The sequence below is a fragment of the Monodon monoceros genome, unplaced genomic scaffold (assembly GCF_005190385.1).
Source record: "Monodon monoceros isolate NGI ecotype Baffin Bay Population unplaced genomic scaffold, NGI_Narwhal_1 Super_Scaffold_12, whole genome shotgun sequence".
NCBI lineage: Eukaryota > Metazoa > Chordata > Mammalia > Artiodactyla > Monodontidae > Monodon > Monodon monoceros.
The window spans coordinates 14149956-14162075 of record NW_021703768.1 but is presented as its reverse complement, the minus strand read 5'-3'; the positions used below and the strand labels follow the sequence as shown (position 1 = coordinate 14162075).

General features: G+C 40.8%; 1 protein-coding gene across 3 annotated transcripts in view; it reads right to left on the bottom strand.

Annotated features, from left to right (window-relative positions):
* The window catches only part of FBXL7 (F-box and leucine rich repeat protein 7), a 414656-nt gene that overhangs the window by 293545 nt on the left and 108991 nt on the right, over positions 1–12120 (bottom strand). For all 3 annotated transcript variants that reach the window (XM_029218403.1, XM_029218405.1, XM_029218404.1), the window contains exon 2: positions 8081–8170. In XM_029218403.1, coding sequence (XP_029074236.1) covers positions 8081–8170 — 90 coding nt within the window. The remainder of the gene's footprint in view (positions 1–8080; positions 8171–12120) is intronic.

Here is a 12120-nt window from a genome sequence, read left to right as displayed (position 1 = left end):
ATTGTGAAAGTTCTGGAAGCAGTGGATCTTGTCATAAAATCAAATTCCTCAGGGAACCAAAATAGCTACTAGCAATATTGTGAAAGATGATGGTTTATGGTGTTAGAGAATGATGGAGACTCAAGAGCTGCAGGTTGGATGCCCCACTTAAATCCGTTAAACCCAGAGTTAGTTTTGAAAATTCTTCAGGTAGAAGAAGGGTAGGGATTATTCTCTGTGCTACCAGTTTGTGACTAACATACATTTTGTAGCCCCCAATCAGTGCCTAAACAAATGTATTTGAACCGAGGTTACATCCTTTTGTACATTTCCATCTAGTGAAATTACTGATATCTTAAGAATGATCCAAGCTTTTATTACAAACACACTTAGCTGTACTTAGATGAATCAGAATGTCTATATTTGAAATATATTGATTATTTGAGTGCTTTTTTTGCAAGTTACAAGATGTAGGTGAAGGAAATAAACATAGAAGTTTGCACATGAGATTAAAATACTGAAGATCTGAGAAACTCTGGCTGTCTCAAGTATTACTTTAAAATGTCCTTAAACACACACACACACACACACACACACACACACCACATATACACACTCACAGAGAAACGTAATTTCCTTCTGAGACTCTTAAATGACATTTTTGCCATTCTGGATAATTCATTTGGGAAGATAACTCCCTCAAGAAATTAAACTTCCTTCTTGAGTCTGAGATGGTATTATCATTTCAATGTACATTTCTAGGCTCACATAACCACTTTCTGGATATTGAGTTGATGAGGTTGCCTCTGCTTAAACTAACCCTCAGAGGCAAATGTGACTTCCTTATTAAATTGGGCACATTGCATCTATAAAATGTTCAAATCGCCAGATGTAATTGGCGCAGCTTTTCAAAAGTCACCTAAGTTACAATTAAGCAGTCTCTTCAACCATAAAGGAAATCTGATCAGGAGGCAGTAAGGTGCTAATTTAATTACCAAAACACGTTAAGCTTCAAAGCTGAAGCCTTGCAAAGCATTCCTAAATGATCCTGAAATTTTAGAGATAGTTAAGTTTAAAATTTAATTTTTAAAGGCAAAACAAAGCTCTATAATAATCGGTCATCGGGCTTCCCTGGTGGCACAGTGGTTGAGAGTCTGCCGGCCGATGCAGGGGACACGGGTTCGTGCCCCGGTCCGGGAAGATCCCACATGCCGCGGAGCGGTTGGGCCCGTGAGCCATGGCCGCTGAGCCTGCGCGTCCGGAACCTGTGCTCTGCAACGGGAGAGGCCACAACAGTGAGAGGCCTGCGTACCGCAAAAAAATAAATAAATAAATAATAATAATCGGTCATCACCTTCCTCATATACTGAATAAAAGTTCCTAAACACCAGTTTTTGATTTTGCAATCTCTTCCTCCCCATAAGGTCCTCCACCCTACCTTCCAATTTGGATAAACGTCATTTTATAACGATTTTATTTATTTATTTATTTATCTGTGCCGCACAGTATGTAGATCTTAGTTCCACGTCCAAGGGGCGAACAAGCGCCCCCTGCAGTGAAAGCGTGGAGTCAACCATTGGACCGCCAGGGAAGTCGTCCCTTTATAACTATTTCAAAAGAGATTTCTTAAGCGTCATTTTCTTTCTCCAGTTCTTTATATTCCTCTTCCTATGTTATCTATTTGCTCTTGTGTCATAGACAGAATTTCATTCAACTGTAATAGACTGCTTCAAGGTACATTTTCAGTCTTCCAAGGCACATGGTCTGAGATTGGTATCTACCACTTGTGTGCATTTCCAATTGAAGAATAATTCCATGGCTCAGTTTTAATAATCCCATGGCTCAGGGAAAACAAGCAATACAACTATTCAGTACTTTTATATTACATACACTATAGACCCCATATCATGATTAACTGACATATCAACTTCAAACCCTAACTCTGTCTGGTGCAGTCTGTTAAGGGCACAGTTCTGGTAACCGGAAAACTAAGCCTTCAACAGTGCCGTATAAAAGCAACTTGGAATGTTGACTTTTGCTTTCTATAACTGAGGATTTGAAGTCATTTTCTAGACTATACATGGACACAAAAGTGTTTCCATGCAGAATGTCAGCAATCTAGACATGATTATGAGTTGGCTTTTGAAAAGGTACTTCTCATAAGTACTTTCAAAATATACTTTGATATAAACTTATAACAATGACTAGTGTGAAATTCTCATTACTTTTTGCATGACAATTACAAAACAAGCATTAAGAATAAATCTTAGCACTCAGCACTCAAAGCCTATCTTTGCTACCCACCAGTTTTACATGACTTTGGGCCACCCTGATTCTTCCCAGTCTCCCTGTTTTCATCTGCCAAATGGAAACATTTATGCCTACGTCACAAGAGAAGTATGACGATGAAACAAAGATGAATGCAATAATGCTCATGAAAGTACTAGCAAGAGCCTGAAATAAATGTCCGAGAAATGTCTGTTGAATTTGTTGGATAGTCAAAAAGGCTTTTTGGGAAACGGAATCTACCTTGAGTTAAAAGCATCATCTTTCTCTTCCTGAGTGATTCATGTGGATTTTGTCTGAGGAGTACATTCAAGAAGTAAAAAGATAACATAAGACAAAGAGAATAAAAGCAAAGCCAAATGCCTGGACATTTTCAAAATAACTCTATTTGGAATTGGTCTCATTTGGGCACCGAAAACATGAGAACCCAGGACTGTATAAATAAACTGGTGATTTTAGGTTCACGGAAAGAACATCACCGCAAATTCTTCCTAAATAACTCATTTCAGATGAAACATTTTAAAATGAACTTCTTTCAGGGAGTTAATTAAATGGGCAATTTCACAAAGCAACGTTATGCAAATCTACTAAAAGGCTATTTTATAATCCTGAGCTGACAACGGTAGTGTCTCCATCTCTGGAAGCGAATCTACTCAAGTAGGTTGAGATCCTTTTGCCATTTGAAGCAGCTCCCCTCCTCCCACTGGAAGAACTGATCTATTGGGCCTCAACAATCTTTCTCAAACTCTTCCAAACAGCCCGCTTCAGCTTTGCAACCAGCTCAAAATAGGAAGCAAGAGATCAGGTGCACAAATGAGAGTTAAATAGCTTCACGCTCCAAAGGCAAAAGCTTTTTTGAAAGGTTATGCTTTTTTCTTGGGCTTCCCTGGTGGGGCAGTGGTTGAGAGTCCGCCTGCCGATGCAGGGGACACGGGTTCGTGACCCGGTCCGGGAAGATCCCACATGCCGCGGAGTGGCTGGGCCCGTGAGCCATGGCCAATGAACCTGTGCGTCTGGAGCTTTTTTCTAATTGGACCATCTTTCACCAAAACATCACTATGTCAGACTCCTGCTTGACAATGTACTAGGTGTGTAATCTTGAGCAAATCTCTTCAGTTCTCTGTGCCACAGGAATTTCTTTGTAGAATGACTGCAGTAGATCAGAAAATTGCCAAGAATTTTTGTAGCTCTAAAAATTCTCGGATTCCACGGCTGTCCAGCTTGATAACCAACATGTATAAACAGCCATCACACCTATAAATTGTGTTGTCCATGAGTTCAGTATCTAAACTTGAATGTGATTAAAGAGCAGCTGAGTGAAGCTGGCTCTTCATCAGCCAACTGCATTTGGCCTTTGAACTAACCACTTCATTTTCACCCAGCTCAAAAGAAGGCTGAGTTGTTGAGATGCCACCCTTAAAGCCACACCCTCATGCCCCCCCTCGCCCATTCCACGAAAGAAGCCCAAGCTCAGCTTCCTATTTCTAGGAAGCTTCTTCATGATCTAACCTAATCCAACCGACTCTGCTCACAGCTGGACATGACTTTCAAAGAGCTGAAGGTCAAAGGCCATTCTTTCCAGTACAAGAGAAAACACCCTGTGGGTGAGAAAGACAGAAAAAAATGGAAGAGAAAGAATAGTAATACAACTGGAAAGAATGAAGCTATGGTGTATGATGTTGGAATGCAGATTTTGTTGGGAAAAAATGGAAAGTTCTCCAGCTTTCTACACTTGAACCCAAACCCCCTACAGTATCAGGAAACCAGGAACCTCAACTGTCACAAGAAATATAATGAATCTTAAAGAAAGCCTATATCGTATCAGAGAGAAAGCACTGCAGGCTGCCAATTCCTTGAAAGGGGTGTGGCTTTAGAGTCACAAATTAAGACTCATGAAAGTTTTGCATGAGATTTTGGAACAGAACACTACCATCAGGTAAAAAATGCCATTCTCTTTTGGATTAAAATCAAATTGTATCATCATCTGGGCCCACCATCCTAGGGGAATAGCCTTATGACCCAAAGTGGATCATACACTGCAATTTGAGATAGACAGCAAAGACATAAGCCCTTAGCAAAGAATCCGACTTGGAGTGATGCTAACATGTTTAAAACCTGAGCTGAGGTTAACAACTATCCAAGAAAAGCTAAAAAATTAATTAAAAGGTTGGGAAATCTGTGGGTCTATAATCTCTCCCGTCTTCCAGAGCTTCATGGGAGAATATGCACATACAATAGGTCAACTCTGACAGGGCACCACACGCTGGGCTATGAACCCTCCTGGTCCAGGGATTTGTTACGATGGCTTTCAGGCCAGTCCTGGCCCCAAGGCCAGAGCATCTCAGGAGAAGCTTCCAGCCTCCAGCCCTGCACTTTGTATTGGCCAAGACTCAGCCTCTCACCTCTCAGAGTTGGGAGGCAGCATATTAAAAGAATGGTTTGTGATGGTTTAGATATAAGTCTGAAGGTCAGGCAGCGGCCCCCGAAGACCCTTTTTCATGTGTAAAATTCAATGAGTTTTAGTAAATTTACTGAGCTGTGTAACTATCACCACAATCCAATTTTAGAACATTGTCATCTCCCCCATAAGACCGTTCATCGCCGTTCCTGCTGCCAGCCCCAGGCCAGCGCATGTTGTGTGTCCTTCCCTTCCCTCCACTTCCAGGCCCTCAGTTTATTTCCCAGCATACGTTACATAGAGTGGTTACCCACATGTTTCCCAGTTAGAGATGGTGCCTGGGCCATCAGCTACCCTGTGGAGGTTGGACACAAATGCACACGTGTGCACACACACAGACACACATACACACCACCCAGGGAGCTGATACAACACCTCCTCACCCAGCCCATCAGGGAGAAGTCCAACACTGCTCCAAATGCTTCCAACCCCAGCTGTTACAGGTACAGTCACGGTTTTCAAAAGCTGCAGGAAAACTGAATATTACCCTCCACAAAAGATATCATGTTTAGAACTCAGTATCACGCAGACCCTTAAACTGAGGATCCTCCCTGTGCTTCTTGAAGGCAACACCCAGGAATTCAGAGGCAAAAAATCATAAAAAGATCAAAGAACTGAAGAAAATAACCATAATCATACAGCTTCCAGAGCGTCAGGCACACAACTTACCCAATACGCTTTTTAATAGCAAAGGTTAAATATAGTCCTAGAAAACAGTGGAAAGAGAATCAAAGAAGCATTTTTAAATGTGCTCTTGTTTAGCGTGTGTAAGAAATCTGTGTCCACCTTCTGTTTTCTTTTCTTTTGTCAGTGTGTTGCATACAGTGGTTACCTAGGTGTTCCGGTAGGAGGAACCGTTAATGCCATCAGGTAAATCCACCTTGTGGAGGTCAGAATATGTGATGTCCTGACTGCTCGTCCTGAGAGGTGGACCTGGGCTCTGTCACCTGTGCACTGAGAAAATGAGCACTGTCTATTATGCTTCTATCTGGAAAAAACTAGACCCATAATATGAGACCATTCTGTGGCAAACAACCCTGAAACACATTTTAATGTAACTAATACCCACATCAAATTCATTTTTTAATATTTTAAAATTTTCACTGATTGAAAAACAGTGGCAAAATGGATTCATGCAAATAAATAGTCAAACAACACATTCTTTAAAAATTTTTTTAGATAAGAAAAAATGGATAGCATCTTTCATAACGACGAGGTTCTTCCACTTACGAGTTCGGAAAAAACTCCGTATCAATTTAGCCCAGTTGCTAAAAATTCTGTTTCATATGAACATCACACATTTTCCCATTTTTCTCTCCTGAAAATGCACTGTGGCCAAAATGTATGAAACATTGACTGGGCCTACACCAAAAGGATCTTCCTAAGAAAATGGCAAAACAAAAATGAAAAATTTTTTCAAAGTTATATAGTTTTTTTTGAAGCATAAAGCAGACTTTTTTTTTTTTTTTTTTTTTTGCGGTACGCGGGCCTCTCACCGTTGTGGCCTCTCCCGTCGTGGCCTCTCCCGTCGCGGAGCACAGGCTCCAGACACGCAGGCTCAGCGGCCATGGCTCACGGGCCCAGCCGCTCCGCGGCATGTGGGATCTTCCCGGACCGGGGCACGAAACCGTGTCCCCTGTATCGGCAGGCGGACTCTCAACCACTGCGCCACCAGGGAAGCCCCAGACATTTTTAAAATGCATGAAATCCCATGGTCCCTTCCCCCAACCTTTGCAACAGAGCTCATATATTTTTGTATTTTCTATTTTTGAAAAGGAGAAAAAGTATTAAGAGAACTTAAATCCGGATAGGGAAACCCGGAAGAATTATCTCACATACTTTTAACTTTCTATTTTCACAGCCACTCAAATTAGACAAATTACTGTGACAAGTGTGACTGTAAAATAATGATGGAAAGAAGTGATAATCTTACAAAACATAGACTTCTGATTAGAGCAGATCATAAATCAATTAAATTGAAGTGATTTTCACTCTGGCTTTTAAGAATCAAAGCAAAGGTCTAAAAATCAATTTACCCAATTTGCACATTACCTTAACTGAATTTCAAGAATGATCTAATCCCCATATTTGAATGAACAGGCACAAAATTAAAGCTGGATTGCTACCTGATTCTTCACTCCATTAAGGAGAACACCCCAATCTGTTTGCCACAGAATGCTGGTAAAAACAACGCTAAGGCACAAAACACAAGGGAATACAATCCAGTTGTAAAAGCTATTTATCCGTCAGTCTGGGGATAATTAACCCAGAGGAGATAATTCTTATTTGAAACACACCAAGTCAAAGAATACCCAAAGAGAAGATACACACAACAGAAGTAAAGCATCATCATTAATGCATATCCTGTAGTGCAGATCAAGAGCAATCAAACAACTGACATGACCAACACCAGGCTCTGAGTGCGTTTCCCAATATTACAAGCAGCAGAAATTAAGCCTCTGAAACAAGGACTGGAAATGCTGTTTCCACACCACCCTGCACACTAGGAAAGTAGGCTCTATACAGTGCCGTGAGAAAATCGGCTGACACCTCACAAGTCTTTCATTATAAACGGCATTCGTGTCTTCCATGGACCTTCATTCAACAATGCGTTTAGAAAGAACTCTTCTTCAGAAAAGAAGTCATTTAAATGTGTTTCACCTTAAAATAAAAGGAGCTGATTCCATAATTGTCAACTTTCCACTAAATAACTACAATAGAAACAATGATTTCCACACTCGAACGAGTAAGTAATAACTGAAAAGCTTCTCAACTATTGGGAAGCAATTAAATTCCAACATGTGCTACTACATATAGTCAAATTCTTTATCAAGAATATCAGTGCAACCAATCTTTGTTCTGACAAGCAGGACTTTTCACTTACTCTTTAAAGAATCAAACAAACCTCTTTTCCTACTCCCTAGGTAGTGGGAATAGTTCAAGTTCTACAATTCCCATGACTATGACCTTCCCATTATCAAAATCCTGAATTCCAGGTGTGCCTATTTTGAAAGTTCTTGCAGGAACTTTCAACTGCAGCATAAAGATTTTACAATCATAATGTTTTTCATACTGAAAAACAAGATATGTCATTCATAAACACTTCCCAAAAGTCAGCCTGTTATATTTTCACAAAATAACAGCATTTACCTTAAACCACATCAAAACAACTTTAGTAGATGGTGACAGCAATGCAACAAAAAAGAAACCTGGGAAAACCTTGGCTTTCTCATGTTTAAGAGTCTCATATGCTTCCACTCAGTAGAACAAAACTGAAACTCACACCTTTTACGTGTCTTCCAAACACAGCCAGCACTGTGACCAGAGGGCAAGAGATAATGAAGAGCAGATGCCTACCTTCACTGGTAGCCACATTCTTCTGGGCTTGGGTCGGCGTGTGATCTGTACTTGAACTCACGTCGGATGAGATGCTTGAGCTGCCTTTGCCTAGAGAAAACAGGAACGAGCAGCTTTTGAGTTTTGTAATTTCAGAACTGGACCATGCCTTTCACTCCATCCCTTACCAAGCCATGTCACTTGTTTCCAAGAAAGAAGCCATAATACCAAGAAAGGAGTTCATTAGGTTCCTTGCCTTGGGCATTAAATATCTTTTGGGAAATATCTGACCCAAGTCATAGTAGAACTAAAGCCCTACTATAATATGGCTTGACTATAAATTCAGACAAGATTATAAAACATAGTCAAATATGATAACGTAACCTTGTTTTGGCATACATGTGGATAAGAGAGTCCATGTGGGAAACACATCTACGGTATTAAGTTTTTCTTTGCAACTATAAACTATACGTTTCCTAATAAAGGATAAAGAAAAATCTAAGAATGAGGCATTAGCCAAGGAGCAAGAGCCTGCTGGCTCCAAACAGCTGCATCACCTTAAAAAACAAATTCCCTGCTTTAATGGGTTCTTCATTAAAACAAAACAAACAAAAAAAAAACCCACTATGTTTTTCTAATGCAGGACTTCTCAAATGGGGGTGCCTCTCCCTCAAGTGGACATCTGGTAATGACTGGTGGTATTTTTAATTGTCACAACTGGGGAAGGTGTGCTACTGGGTTCTAGTGGGTAGAGGCCAGGGATGCTGCTCCACATCTTACAACATATACAACAGCACCTCATAAGAAAGAATTATGCAGCCCAGAACATCAATTTGCTGAAGTTGAGAAACCCTGGTCTAAATAACCTCACCTCAGCTCACAACTGAGTTTCTACTCTTCTAAATTTTAATTTGAACATATACATTAATATTGCAGACATTCTGCAAATGCACATGAAAGTCTACAAATATGAACCACACTCACTGCCTCGGGAGGGAAGTGCCAATGACCATGGTGGACAGCATTCTAAGATGATCCCCATGGTACCTGCTACAGGCTGAATGTTTATGTTCCCTAAAACTCATATCTTAAAACCTAATCCCCAATGCCATGGTATTAGGAGGTGATTAGCCTTTGGAGGGGATTAGGTCATAAGGGTGGAGCCCTCATCAATGGGATTAGTGCCCTTATTGAAGATACCCCAGAGAGCTCCCTTGCCCCTTCTACCATGAGGACACAGGGAAAAGATGGCTGTCTACGAACCAGGAAGCAGGTCCTCACCAGACACGTTGATCTCAAACTTTTCAGCCTCCAAAACTGTGAGAATGAAATATCTGTTGTTATAAGCCACCTAGTCTACGGTATTTTGTTGTAGCAACCTGGACAGGCTAAGCCAGTGTCCATGCCCTTGGTAACCTGCTCCCCTTGAGTATGGATAGAACTTGCAATTTGCCACTAAGCAACAGGACATGGCAATGGTGAGAAAATTTTGCCAATGCTTCCTATAGCATTAACTTTAATCAAAAGGGTGATTATCCTGGGTGGGCCTCACCTAAATACATAAGTAAACCCTTTTAAAGAGCCTAGAGGAGAGAGATCCTTCCTACTGGTCTTGAAGAAGCAAACCACCATGAGTTCCACAGATGCAAGGAAATGAATTCTACCAATCCCACATGAGCAGGGAAGAAGACCCCAACCTCACATGAGAAAGCAGCTCTGGTCAACACCTTGACTGCAGCTTTGCAAGATCCTGAACAAAAAACCCAGCTGATCCAAACCCAGAAGCGTGACCCAAGGAAACAGTGAAATAATAGATATCTCGTGGTAAGCTGCTGCTAAATTCATGGTAATTGTTATGCAGCAATAGAAAACGAAAACAGTCACCAACCAATTATATCCCAGATGAACTCTTTTCACACCACAAGTTATGATCTAAACTCTTACATTAAGCTGAGAAACACTGTTTTCCAATAGTCTTCCCGGCATAGTGTACACACCCCAGTTAGGCAGAGTGAGTTTATAGTCTATAAAAAGGACAAAGTAGAAAAGCACAAATGGGCTTCAGTTGAAAGAGCTTCAGGATTTTGTTTGCTAATGTTGAGCGTAATGGAACAATCCAAGCTCATGGGCAATATCACCAGAGCAGTGAAGTTCAATGGCTGTTGCTTCTCACCACTGCTCATTATAACTTATGGCTCTGAAACAATTCTGTTATTCCCATCATTTCTGCCTATTTCACATCCTCCTCTCTCAGAGTTAGCAGACGGTGCGGAAACTCTCCATCAGTATGTGTCAGGCCTTTGTGGCGGCATTTATATGAGTCAGGCAGCACCATTTATCTGCCATGGTTCACCCTTGGTGGGGGCTGACATGTTGGACCTGGTCCCTAGTTAGAAGTATGTCAACCTGGTCTCTGACCTCAGTCTGCTGCTCCCTTGTTCTCTGACCTTGGACATTCACTTCTCAGTGTCGACATCTGATAGGGGAGATGGTTGGACTAAGGGATTCCCAGCAGCTCAAATAGTCTATGATTCTATGAGTCCATGGTCGTTCCTCAAACCTGAGTCATGCAAATACTACCGTAATGTGGCAAAAAAAAAAAATTATTGTGCACCACTAACTTATAGAAATTATTTTTATTATATTGTTACTTGTGATGCACAAATGGAAAACTAGAAATGACCTCCATCTGCCTTAGATCTGATTCAACAATAAGACCAAAACAAACTAATGAATTGGACATGAAAACAATAAAACCCATAAAATTCAAATGAACAGCATTAATTTAACCTGGCAGATGATGTTATTTTGCTGAGATTACATTGCCTTTGAAAACGTAAATACAGCACTGGCTCCTGAAGCCAATAGGCTCTTGGTTTGGGCATGTCCACACTACCCCGGCCCTCTGGGGACTCGCCCTGCCCACCACTTCCATCCACTTGAACTTGGGGAGTCCTTCCTGCTACAACAGGGTGCAGGTGCACGTCAGCTGGCCCTCACTTGCTCTGACTATATCATTCACGCGCTTTCAGTCTGCTCTTCTTTTATTCCTTATTGACCTATAACCACTGAAGGAGAGCGCCCTCCTTAAAAGCCAGGTGCAAACTTGGGCAATGAAGTCTTGTGGGAGGACTCTGCTACAAAGAGGACCGGTATGCAAGCATCATCTTTAAGATCATCATAAAAATTAAAGCACAAAAGAAAACAACAAATTTCAGACAGATCTGAAAATGTGTGGGCAGATCCCTCAGAAGACCACGATCTGCAGTATAGGAAATGCTGGTCTATGAAGAAAGGGAAGAAGATTGGGGAAACAAATACTGTTATTAATGATTTTTCTAATAAATAGCTAACACTGAGCGCATAGTCTAGTAAATACTTTAGATGCTTCATCGTATTATTCACTGTGCCCTACAACTGTGTGTCTCAACCTTTGTTTCATGATTGCCCTCCCTCCAAGGAAACTTTTGTAGACATTTTTCCTTATCACCCTCCAACTGAAATTGTAATACCACAGATGTACTGCAGATTTGTTATGTACTGTGTGTGTATATATATATCTGCTTTTTATATAAAAAGAGTAAGATTTTCACTCCCCTCCACCCCAAGAACCAACTTTTGTCCCCTTGGGGGTGATATCACCTCCATTAAGAATGTATGCCTTTTGATAAGTAAAGCATTCTTAAATGCCTGAGTATTTAATGAATTAACTAATTAAGGAAAGCAAGGTAACAGAGAGATCGATACAGTCCATTCTTGTTAAGTTCCATGAAGTCTCTGTAAACACTGAATTAACAACAGGGAATCATTGCTCTGAGGGGAAACACAGGATTAGGTGTCTGTGAGCCTCTGATCACATTTTTGTCAACCCATCAATATGTAAACTTGTTTTATGTGTGTTTTAAAACACACCCTGGAGTCTGGGATTGACATGTACACACTGCTATATTTAAATTAGATAACCAACAAGGACCTACTGTATAGCACACGGAACTCTGCTCAGTATTCTGTAATAACCTAAATGGGAAAAGATTTGAAAAAGAATAGATACATGTATATGT